The sequence below is a fragment of the Saccopteryx leptura genome, chromosome 4 (genome assembly GCF_036850995.1).
Source record: "Saccopteryx leptura isolate mSacLep1 chromosome 4, mSacLep1_pri_phased_curated, whole genome shotgun sequence".
In the NCBI taxonomy this organism is placed as follows: domain Eukaryota; kingdom Metazoa; phylum Chordata; class Mammalia; order Chiroptera; family Emballonuridae; genus Saccopteryx; species Saccopteryx leptura.
Window position 1 is genome coordinate 120,663,222 of NC_089506.1, and position 11,681 is coordinate 120,674,902.

Sequence of the window (11,681 nt, forward strand, 5' to 3'; positions counted from 1 at the left end):
CAAGGGACTCACACAAGCAGGGAACACTGTCTCCTGAGCCTCTATGGGGCCCTCAACAGCCATATAGCTTTCCTTCCCAGGGTTCATTTTGGTCACCACAAAGACAAACACAGTCCAGTTATTTCATTTTTACTACTTCACATTTTCAGCAAACATATCAAGGTGCAAACAGGGTTTATTTCATATTAATATATTAACTGGATTTTTTTGTCAAATAAATAGGGAATTCTCTTTAAATAACCATCTCCTCATTTCACAGCCAGTCCAAGGAGCAAATGAGAGCAAATCTGAGTGCATCCAGGGGCCATATCACTAACTAGGAGGGGAGCTTAAAGGGGGCAGGCTGGAGACTGCCTAAAGGTTGTGGTCAGCACGCAACCAGGCCAGGTCCCGGGGTCAGTGGCCTTTGTTCCAGCCCATCTAGCAGCCCCAAGTGGCATGCTGGAATGGACATGTGTTCTCTAGTTCCAGAAACCCCTTCTAGATGGCAGAGAAAAGGCAAAAGGAAACAAATTCCAGGAACACTAGCAGGGAAGCAGAGGGCTCCCTACCTGAGCCTCAGCATCCTGGTCCTGATGTTATCCACCCCTGGAAACTCATGTTAAAGCTCCAAGACACACAGTGGTGGCAACAGAATGACCAAGGACAGGGCAAGGGAAGGCAGGTGTGACTGGGGCTGGATGCTGGCTGGAAACGGAATGTGACCTGACAGTCTGGCGGAAGGTGGCCTCCACGGCTAGGTCCAGACCAGAGTGCAGGAACAAGAGCAGGGCTGACAGGGCCCTCAGGAGGGCCGGAGGCTGAGGATAAAGTGGCTACCAAAACAAGGGAGCTGGACTGCGGCAGAGGAGGTGGCCAGAGAGTCCCTCTGTGGGTAGAAGCTACTAGAGCAAGACAGGAACGCGGGGGATGCTTGGCGCTCCTGAGGAGAGCCCCAGAGATACCGAGAGGGAAATACGCCGAACACAAGCACTGTGAGCTCTGGGCCAGTGTGGGAAGCTGAAGGCACAGCTCCGAGTCAAGGAGCCGCTCCCTTATGTCAATGCCAGTTCCTGGTGTTTTATAATCAAACCTGGAGGAAGAACAAGGCCTCCCCTCCATCACCCCCATCCCAGATTCGGCTCCAAGGGGAAGGGAAGGAAAGAGCAATGACAGGCAGAAGGCAGGGGGTGAGGGGTCTACTGGGTCTTCTTATCTTCTGGGGGGTAGTAGGGAGGTGGCGGAGGCTGGTTCTATGGAAAGAAGAAAGGAAAGATTACCATAAGAGGTTCAAAACAAGCCAAGGCCTTCCCCGCTCCTAAATCCCAGGCAACTGTGACCACCCTGCTCACCGTAGGCATATAGACATTGTGTGGGTTGCCCGGGTTGTAATAGGCACTGGCAGCTGCTTCTGCAGCCTTGGCTTCAGCTATGAAAGCAAACACATGAGGGATAAGCCTCCCACTCTTCCAGGCACCCCTACTGTGGCTCTCAGCCCCATGACCCCCCCACCCCCACCCCATGCCGCTCAGGGCAGCTGGTGCTGGGACCAGGTCTATAATAAAACAGCATTCACATTTCCTCACAACCCCATTATGTGGTACTATTACCATCTGCTTATAGCTGAGAAAGCTGAGGTACAGAGGGAGACTTTCCTGGTCCCAGGGCACACAACTAGCTAAGAGCAGAGTGCAAGGATCTAGCTCTTTGCCCTGAGGCCATCGCACTGCCAGTCCCCATGGGATAGCCCTAGGCCAGGGGTCATTCACCATTTGGGGCTCCAAGCCAGCCTCTGGCCGTTCTCTGACACTCTCTGTGCAGCCATGGGGGAGGACTGATCTCCCAGGGCTGCTTGAACAGCCCGGGGCCTCACCTGCAGGAGTAGAGGGGACATCAGGCCCACTGACTGGTGGTTCCATGGGGCCAGGGTAGGGTGGTGGTGGGGGCGGCACATAGCCCATGGCCCCATCCATCATGGGAGGTCCTGGATAGAACTCTGCTTGGCAAGAGAGGGACAGGAACCCAGTGAGAAGCCCAGTCCTCTCCAACTCCTGTTAGTCCTGAAGCAGGTCATAGAACAAGTCTCCCCTTTACACCACCCTGGCCTGGGTGGGGCTGGTTAGTGGGTGGGATGAGGGGTGGTCAGCAAAGGACACTCACCAGGTGGGAGTGGTGGGTAGGGGTAGCCAGGAGGGCAGGGGTACATTCCATTGGCGACTGGCGGGGGAAAGACATAGGCCCCGCTGGGCAGGTAGGAGTACCCGTAGGCTCCAATGGGGGCTTCGCCTCGGGAGGCTATAAGTACAGGGGAAAGAGAAGTGAGTTTCTCAGGCCTTGGAGTTGGGGAGAGGGTGGCCCCACCCCTGTGAGGGGAGCTTCAGGGTCCTAGGATGTGCCCAGCAGACATGCCTTATCCACTCCCCACCCACACTGACGTTAGCCTTGGTCAGAACGAGGTGAGGGGTCAGGATAGGGAGAGGTCAGAGCTGGGGAAGGAATTGATAGGGGATGGAGGGAAGGAGGAGGGCTCAGGGATGAGGTCAAGAGTGGGCCTGGGCAAGGCGGGGACAACGGGAGGATATCTGCTGTACACATTTCTCAGTGGTTTACAATGGTTGTCTAAGGGCAGCGTAATTGTTGGCCATTTTGTTTTTATGAGGCCATAGCAAAATGTTCTTGAGTCCACAGAGCTTCATCAACAAGTCCCACACCTGCCCCAGGCAGGGGAAAGCCAGCTGATAAGGTCCAGGGTAGAGTGGTGTTAATTAGAGGCTTCCTTCCTAACTCCCAGCCCTGGTCAGCCCAGGGCCCAGAGACCTGTCTCTTGAGTGCTTAGAAACAAAACAAAATGTAAACTCAAATGGACAAAAACCACATACTTCACTGTGTCCTTGGTCCCTAATTTTTAGTCTTGATACCTTGAGATGCCACCTGTAGCATCCGCTGTCCAAACTCGATGGCGCCCCCTGCCGTAAAGGTCAATTTGTACGACGCAGAGCCTTCCCAGCCACCTAAGAAAGAGTGCAACAGTTCAAGAAAAGAACATAAATCACTCTGAAGAGATGGCTATTTGTCCTTTTCAGGTTCATGTCCAATGTCCTGGAGGCCTGTGGGGATGTGGCCAGCTCTCCAGTGCCTCAATTTGATCAGGACTTGAACATCCCCACCAGCTGCCTCCACACCAGCACTGTAGGCTGCATGCCTCCTGCCCATGACTGCTTGGAACTAGGGACTCTTCCTTCTTGGAACAAGCCTGTCTTCCTACTCAGCACTGAAAGTATAGCTGCCCTAGGGCCTCCCACTCCCATTAAAGCAGCTTCCCAGGAGCAGATCCAGTTAACAACCGCTGACGGTCAAGTTCAGAGCAGAACTTAACCCGAGAGGGCTGAAGGATAGATCCCTGGCCCCTCTACCCTGGCTTCTGCCAAAGGGGAACTGTGAGCTCCTCAAGAACTGTAAGCCTGGCGTGTTTGGCGGGGGAGGTGAGTTGGACACAGAGCTCACTGGTGTCTGTGAAAGAGCCTGCCACCAAGCAGGACCTCCTGGGCATCACAGAGGGGCAGCTGGCTCCTCCTGGTTCCAGGGAAAGCCCTTTCACACCTAAAATCTGAATCCATTCCCCAGCACATAAGTATTTTTACTTAGCATGCACGCATTTTGCTGATTTCACTCTCTACAAAGGTGATGTGAACTTCCATTTTATTTATTTATTTATTTTTGTATTTTTCTGGTTAGAATCGAGGAGGCAGACAGACTCCCACATGTGCCCAACAAGGATCTACCCAGCATGCCCACCAGGGGGCGATGCTCTGCCCATCTGGGGCGTTGCTCCATTGCAGCCAGAGCCATTCTAGTGCCTGAGGTGGAGGCCATGGAGCCGTCCTTAGCGCCTGGGCTAACTTTGCTCCAATGGAGACTTGGCTGCGGGAGGGGAAGAGAGAGGTAGAGAGAAAGAAGAGGGGGAAGGGTGGAGAAGCAGATTGGCGCTTCTCCTGTGTGCCCTGACCAGGAATCAAACCCGGGACTTCCACACGCTGGGCTGATGTTCTATCGCTGAGCCAACCGGCCAGGGCCTGAACTGCCATTTTTTAATTTTAGAAGCTGATTCAGAGCCAGGAAGAGGATAGGCTAAGATAATAAGGGACCAAAGAGGACATCTCCAAGGCAACAATCAGAGGCGCTCCAGAGCACCCCTCTGGAAACCGCATCCATGTCCCTAAGCCCCCGTCACCCACCTCCTGCCTCTGCTTTCACTGTTCCCTTGATGTAGTTTGCACCAAACACAGGTTGCTTGATCTCACAGTCCTTCATCAGATAAAATGGCATCATGAAGGACTGCATGGCATCCTTCCCCTTGGACAGAAAGATGACCTGCGACAAGAGAAGACGAGAACCATCACCAGCCAAACCATGGCCCACTGGGCCATCACTTCCTGTGTGTGATGAGTCCACACCAGCACTGGGCAGGCAGCTCAAGTCAGAGTCCAGCAGCCACGGAACTCTGCACCAGCCGCTCCTAAAGAGAGCTTTTAAGAAAAGTCCTGACATGGAGAGACTGGACACATGTATTCACAGGACAAATGTGCCACTCACAGACAGCATGTGAGGATTTAAGTGGTGGTGAGGAGATAGCAGATGCAGTACAGAAGTGACAGGGCCTGCAAAGCTAGGGCAGAGAGACAGGGGCAAGGCAGGGAAGGATTCCTGAAGGGAGAGGTCTAGCCTGAGCTCTGCAGAACTGCGAGTGAAGGAGTGGCGGGGATGGTAAAGCCTAGGACAAGGTGGCTGTTGTAACCTTCCCTCAGACTCACTGTCCAAACAGCAAGAGGGATGGGGGACATCAACTTATTGTTCCACTTAGTTGTGGACTCATGGGTTGCTTCTCATATGTGCCCTGACCAGGGACTGAATCCCCAACTTCAGCGCATGGGAACGATGCTCTATCCACTGAGCAACCCACCAGGGCCCAAACAGCAAGAGTCTTACATCCGTGCTTGGAGAATCTTGTTTCAAACTCACAACTTCAGTGCCTAAAGATGCCATATGAACCACCAGAAATGGGGTTTGAGCCTCTCCTTTCTCCACTAAATCCTGGTGACTAATACTTGAAGATATGCTCCTTTTCTAACCATTTAAGTCTAACTTTTGGGTAACTACAGACTCTTTTCCAAGAATATCCATCTGTATTTCTCTGGAAGTCTCTCAGTATCTGCCTGGGTAACTTGCAGGCAGGGCATATTGTGCAGTTTGGCATTTCTTACTCTGCAGGGTTTTGCCGGGCTCTCTGCCCAGTGCAGAGGCTGCGGCCATGCTAGTAGTATCTTGTTTACCACATTTATCACTCTAGATGTGCAAAAGCCTCCTAGGCTGCTCTTATAGAAATCAAAATAATAATAGCCTCTCTCCTCCAGGCCTAGGTCATTCCAGCAGCTGCATCCAGATACAGAGATTTTTAGCAACAGCTCTAGAACCTGCATGGACTCACTGCCCTGCGGTCAATTTAGCTGCCCAAATAGCCTGGTGGTTCTAGAACCCAGAGGCATGTGGCAGAAAAACACATGGAGTGAGGAACTAACATTCACCTCGTTCAGAGGCCAGTAGACTCATAAGCTGAGGCTGACCTAAGACTCACAACAGTCTGCAGGAGCCACAAGCCTCCAAACCAACCCTTGTGCTATGCAACTCACCCGGTAAGGGGTAAGGTAGACAGTGCCTTTCTTGGTTCCTTTGAAGGCCTCTGGAACATTCTTCATGTCACTGAATGTAAGTTCCACCTGGTCATAGGACATGAGGATGCTATGATGAGAAAGAGAAAAGGCCCTGATGAGACAATCTGCAGCCATGATCTGTTACCCCAGGGACTGGACCCTTCTGGTAAGCAGGTACCTGGGATGTCATCTGTAATAGTTTCAACACTGCTGCAAGGAAACCATTACTATAGTGATGGAAGAGACGACCAAGTTGAGGTTCCACAGAATTTCCCCAAACCTGTCATAGAGCCCAAGTGGCCAGCACAACAGCAGAGCCCCAGGGCTCTGGTGACCCCACTATCCATCAAATCGGGTTAGATTATCTGAGTTAACTCTATTCTGAGGCTTTATGATAGGTTTTGTTTTTGTTGGTTTATTTTTTTTTTAAGTGTTCTTTTTTTATTTTATTTTATTTATTCATTTTTAGAGAGGAGAGAGACAGAGAGGGAGAAAGAGAGAGAGACAGAGAGAGAGAAGGGGGGAGGAGCTGGAAGCATCAACTCCCATATGTGCCTTGACCAGGCAAGCCCAGGGTTTCGAACTGGCGACCTCAGCATTTCCAGGTCGACGTTTTATCCACTGCGCCACCACAGGTCAGTGTTGGTTTATTTTTTTAATCTTAACATACAAACATTCTAAGACATGACTACACATTACAAAAGGGCTGACTTCAGGGTGCCTTCAGGTACTCAAGCTGAGTCTGCAGGGACGTCATTCTCTGAAGCCCTTGAGATAATCCTGTATGCGCATTATTCTGGGAAAAGCTATACCTTTCATCACTCTCAAAGGGATTCATGACTTGAAAAGGTTCACTATTTTACACATGAAATTTTATTATAATTGTTTTTAGTGAGAAAAATTTTTGTTGTTTTTTTCAAATCAAAAATGGAAGCTCGCCTGACCTGTGGTGGCACAGTGGATAAAGTGTCGACCTGGAATGCTGAGGTCGCTGGTTCAAAACCCTGGGCTTGCCCAGTCAAGGCACATATGGGAGTTGATGCTTCCTGCTCCTTCCCCTTCTCTTTCTCTCTCTCTCTTTCTCCCCCCTTCTCTAAAATGAATAAATAAAATCTTAAAAAAAAAAAAAAAAAAGGAAGCCCCGGCCAGGTAACTCAGTTGGTTAGACTCTAAGAGCATCATCCCAATAACGCCAAGGTTGTGGGTTCAATCCCTGCTCAGGAAACATATAAGAATCAACCAATGAGTGCATAAATAAGTGGAACAACATTTCTCTCTCCCTAAAATCAATTTAAAAATATCAAAAATGAAAATGTATGATTATTATTTTTTAATTCATTTTGGAAGTGGGGGGAGATCAATTTGTTTTTCCATCTATTTGTGCATTCATTGGTTGATTCTTGTATGTGCCCAGACAGGGGATCAAGCCCATAACCTAGGTGTATCAAATGGCACTCTAATCAACTGAGCTACCTGGCCAGGGCTTTCCACATGAAATTTTAAACACTAATTTAAACTTTAAAGAAATGTTTTTTAATTTATTTATTGATTTGAGAGAGAGGAAGGGAGAGAGAGAGAGAAAGAGACAGAAACACCAATCTGTTTCTTTATGTGCCCTACCCAGGTACTGAACCAGCAAGCTCTGTGTATTAGGATGATGTTCCAACCATCTAAGCTATCTAGCCAGGCTTTAAACACTAATTTAAATTTAAATTATTGCATATACAATTTTTTCAGAAATGAGACTGAGGCATTTTCTGAAATAAAGCACACCACTATTTAGCAGCACTGAGCCCTAAGCCAGGTAGGAGGCCTAAGAGGACAGATACTGGTACATTGTCTCAGACAAGTCTCACTGAGAGAACAAGAAAAATAGCCCTGGCCGGCTGGCTCAGTGGTAGAGCATCGGCCTGGCGTGCAGGAGTCCCGGGTTTGATTCCTGGCCAGGGCACACAGGAGAAGCGCCCATCTGCTTCTCCACCCCTCCCCCTCTCCTTCCTCTCTGTCTCTCTCTTCCCCTCCCGCAGCCAAGGCTCCATTGGAGCAAAGATGGCCCCGGCGCTGGGGATGGCTCTGTGGCCTCTGCCTCAGGCGCTAGAGTGGCTCTGGTCGCGATATGGCAACGCCCCGGATGGGCAGAGCATCGCCCCCTGGTGGGCAGAGCGCCCCCCCCTGGTGGGCGTGCCGGGTGGATCCCGGTCAGGCACATGCGGGAGTCTGTCTGACTGTCTCTCCCCATTTCCAGCTTCAGAAAAATGCAAAAAAAAAAAAAAAAAAAAGACAGTCCTGGAAGATGTTTCCAAATGGCATAAAAAATGTTTGTTAGGGCCCTGGCCGGTTGGCTCAGTGGTAGAGCGTCGGCCTGGTGTGTGGGGGACCCGGGTTCGATTCCCAGCCAGGGCACACAGGAGAAGCGCCCATCTGCTTCTCCACCCCTCCCCCTCTCCTTCCTCTCTGTCTCTCTCTTCCCCTCCCGCAGCCAAGGCTCCACTGGAGCAAAGATGGTCCGGGCGCTGGGGATGGCTCCTTGGCCTCTGCCCCAGGTGCTCGAGTAGCTCTGGTCGCGGCAGAGCGATGCCCGGGAGGGGCAGAGCATCGCCCCCTGGTGGGCAGAGCCTCGCCCTTGGTGGGCGTGCCGGGTGGATCCTGGTCGGGCACATGCAGGAGTCTGTCTGACTGTCTCTCCCCGTTTCCAGCTTCAGAAAAAAAAAAAAAAAAAAAAAAAATGTTTGTTAGGCCAGGGACTGGCTCACACACAGAGGCTACAAAATGGAAGCATGTGAGGTTTCTCTGATTATAAAATAACAAGGTTGGTCTAAGTTCATGTGGTCCCATTTGTCCTCTTTTTCCTCCCCAATATCACAACTTTCTTCACTGGAGATAGGTAAGAGGGAAGATGACTGGTACCAGCAAAGAGAAGTACAGCTCAGAGAAAAGAGGTCATTACCAGGAACAGGATGGTCTGGCAAACTGTGAGCAGGTAAGATGGAGGGAAAATCAGCATTCTAAGGTCATAGGACTCTAGGCATTCTCCTCTGACGCATCAAACATTCTCCGGTGACAGGCCCTTGTCTGGGTGTTGGCCCTGTTTAGCTGGCTACAAGGCTCTGATCCAACTAAGTCTCTTCTGGGAACTCAGGTTCCTCCTAAGCTCCTTCTGTCTTCAAGAGCTTCAGGCTCAGCATAGATCAACCAGGGATGCCTGGTCTGATTCTTTCTTTCTTTCTAATTGATTTTTTGAGGGGAGAGAGAGAGAGAGAAAGAGAGAGAAACATTAATTTGTTGTTCCATTTGTGTTTGTGATTTTTTTCTTATTTATTTTAGTGAGGGGAGAGAGACAAAGAGAGAGAAGGGAGGTAGGAGCAGGAATCATCAATTCTCATATGTACTTTGACCAGGCAAGCCCAGGGGTTTGAACCGGCAACCTCAGCATTCCAGGTTGAGGTTTTATCCACTATGCCACCACAGGGCAGGCTATGATTCCTTTTTGTGTGTGAGAGAGAGAGACAGGGAGAGGAACAGATAGGGAAAGACAGACAGGAAGGGAGATAAGCATCAATTCTTCCTTGCAGCACCTTAGTTGCTCACTGATTGATTTCTCCTATGTGCCTTGATGAGGGTGGGGGTGGGGGGTGTCTATGGCAGAGCGAGTGACCCCTTGCTTAAGCCAGTGAGCCTGTGCTCAAGCCGGCGATGCTGGGGTTTCGAACCTGGGTCCTGTGTCTCCATATGACACTCTATCCACTGCACCACTGCCTGACCAGGCAGTGTTTATGATTCTTGTATATGCCCTGACCCAGGCTTGAACCCAACCGCAATATGCAACCTTGTTAATACGCAACTTTGGCGTATCAGACATTCTAACCAACTGAACTATCCAGCCCTCTCCTGGTTAATCTAGTCTTTTTTTTTTTTTTCTGAAGCTGGAAACGGGGAGAGACAAACTCCCGCATGCGCCCGACCGGGATCCACCCGGCACGCCCACCATGGGGCGACGCTCTGCCCACCAGGGGGCGATGCTCTGCCCCTCCAGGGCGTCGCTCTGCCGCGACCAGAGCCACTCTAGCACCTGGGGCAGAGGCCAGGGAGCCATCCCCAGCGCCCGGGCCATCTTTGCTCCAATGGAGCCTTGGCTGCGGGAGGGGAAGAGAGAGACAGAGAGGAAGGAGGGGGGGGGGGTGGAGAAGCAAATGGGCGCTTCTCTTATGTGCCCTGGCCGGGAATCGAACCTGGGTCCCCCGCACGCCAGGCCGACGCTCTACCGCTGAGCCAACCGGCCAGGGCTGGTTAATCTAGTCTTAATGCCCAAAGAGCAAGGAGACAGAGAAGCCATCCAAGGAACCCAGACATTAGAGGAGAGACAGAATTAACAAGGGGGTTGTGGCCCTGGCTGGTTGGCTCAGTGGTAGAGCGTCGGCCTGGCGTGCAAGAGGTCCCAGGTTCGATGCCCAGCCAGGGCACACAGGAGAAGCGCCCATCTGCTTCTCCACCCCTCCCCGTCTCCTTCCTCTCTGTCTCTCTCTTCCCCTCCCGCAGCGAGGCTCCATTGGAGCAAAGATGGCCCGGGCGCGGGGGATGGCTCCTTGGCCTCTGCCCCAGGCGCTAGAGTGGCTCTGGTGCAACAGAGCGACGCCCCGGAGGGGCAGAGCATCGCCCCCTGGTGGGCGTGCCAGGTGGATCCAGGTCGGGCGCATGCGGGAGTCTGTCTGTCTCTCCCCGTTTCCAGCTTCGGAAAAATACAAAAAAAACCCCCAAAACAAACAAACAAACAAACAAAAAACAACAAGGGGGTTGTTAGAAAAATTTTGAAATTGGGATATCTCTGCTTTGGGAAGTTACCTATGCCAACAGGTATTCAAGAAAAAGAGGCAAAAACAGGCCTTTTTAAGAATGGACCACATGCCAAGAGATGTGTTAAGACACTTGACAAACGTTTTCTATTTATTTTACCTCTTGCCTGTTTGAGCAGTTCTGGAATATACTGGTAGTTTCACCTCTAGTATTTATTTTGGAGTCAAGATTCCTTTCTTGCAATTCCATCTGTTCCTTACAGCTCGGTGACCTCAGGCAAGTTACCTAATCTACCTGAGCCTAAGTTTCGCTACATGTAAAACGTGTATAGCCCTGGCTGGATAGTTTGGATGGCTGGTACATCGTCCTGAAGTGCAGAGGCTGCAGGTTCCATCTTCAGTCAGGGCACATACAGGAAAAGATCAATGTTCCTGTCTCTTTCTCTCCCTTCCTCTCTCTAAAAATCAATAAGATAAACACTAAAAAAAAGAAACAGTAAAATGTGTATGATAACGTATTAAATAAAGTACAAGGGCAGTCACTGACACGTAGCTAACATAGTAAACAGTCAATAAATCGCAATTATTTTTGTGTGAGGCGCTTTTCATCACTTACAAGCCACCGATTCCCCATTCAGCCGCCCTGCCCCCATCCCACAGCTGATCATGAATTCCGTTCCCTCCCCCGCGATCCACCCACCTTCCTCCAGCCCCGCCCCCAACCGTTACCGACCCACCACGCCGCACCCCATCAGTTTCCCCTGCTTGCAGTTTTATTCTCCACTGCCCACACTCTTGACGCCCTCCCTTTGGTCCTCCAGGTTCCTTCCGCAGTATTTTCACCTCTCCGTGTTGTTGACGAGCACTCCGCCACCCTCCGAGTGATTCTTGTTGAGCGCCATAATCTCTCGGAAAAGGGTCCCGAGACTCGTAACGCAGTGCGCTTGCGCCCCTCTCTGGCCCGCCCTCTGTGGCGTCGTTTGTATTTAGAGTCAGCCAATCATAGCTCTTGAGTTGAGGCTGGCCCAACCACTTGATTCCGAGTGTCACGTGGTAAGAGTTTACTCCCTCTCCCTCCTAGTTTCGCCTGCATCACAAACAAGTTGAAGACTACAATCCCATAAGGCAGTGCTCTCTCAACCTCTCCGTATGCTAATGAGGGTGTATTCTGGAATTTCTAGTTTTCCAAACCATAGGGCTGGAT

The 11,681-nt window shown here is 50.9% G+C and overlaps 1 protein-coding gene across 2 annotated transcripts; it reads right to left on the reverse strand.

The window, feature by feature from the left end:
- Nucleotides 1–113: 113 nt before the first annotated feature.
- On the reverse strand, nt 114–11,444 carry WBP2 (WW domain binding protein 2). 2 transcript variants are annotated; one of them, XM_066381238.1, is made up of 8 exons: nt 11,321–11,444; nt 5,667–5,775; nt 4,215–4,350; nt 2,898–2,990; nt 2,140–2,274; nt 1,853–1,975; nt 1,332–1,408; nt 114–1,232 (listed from the first exon to the last, which is right to left on the reverse strand). In XM_066381238.1, exons 1-8 carry the CDS (start codon nt 11,377–11,379, stop codon nt 1,179–1,181), a joined length of 786 nt encoding a protein of 261 aa, XP_066237335.1. In that variant the 5' UTR covers nt 11,380–11,444; the 3' UTR covers nt 114–1,178. The 2 variants fall into 2 exon arrangements, with proteins under 2 accessions (XP_066237335.1, XP_066237336.1); XM_066381239.1 differs by lacking the exon at nt 2,140–2,274.
- Between the last annotated feature and the right edge of the window lie 237 nt (nt 11,445–11,681).

Excerpts from the sequence above, each read along its gene's own strand:
- WBP2 (XM_066381238.1), bottom strand. The coding sequence starts at position 11,379 with ATGGCGCTCAACAAGAATCACTCGGAGGGTGGCGGAGTGCTCGTCAAC. Across the intron at positions 4,351-5,666 it reads TCTACCTTACCCCTTACCGG|GTCATCTTTCTGTCCAAGGG; the intron begins GTGAGTTGCATA and ends CTCTTGTCGCAG. Across the intron at positions 2,275-2,897 it reads GCTACAGGTGGCATCTCAAG|CCTCCCGAGGCGAAGCCCCC; the intron begins GTATCAAGACTA and ends CTGTACTTATAG.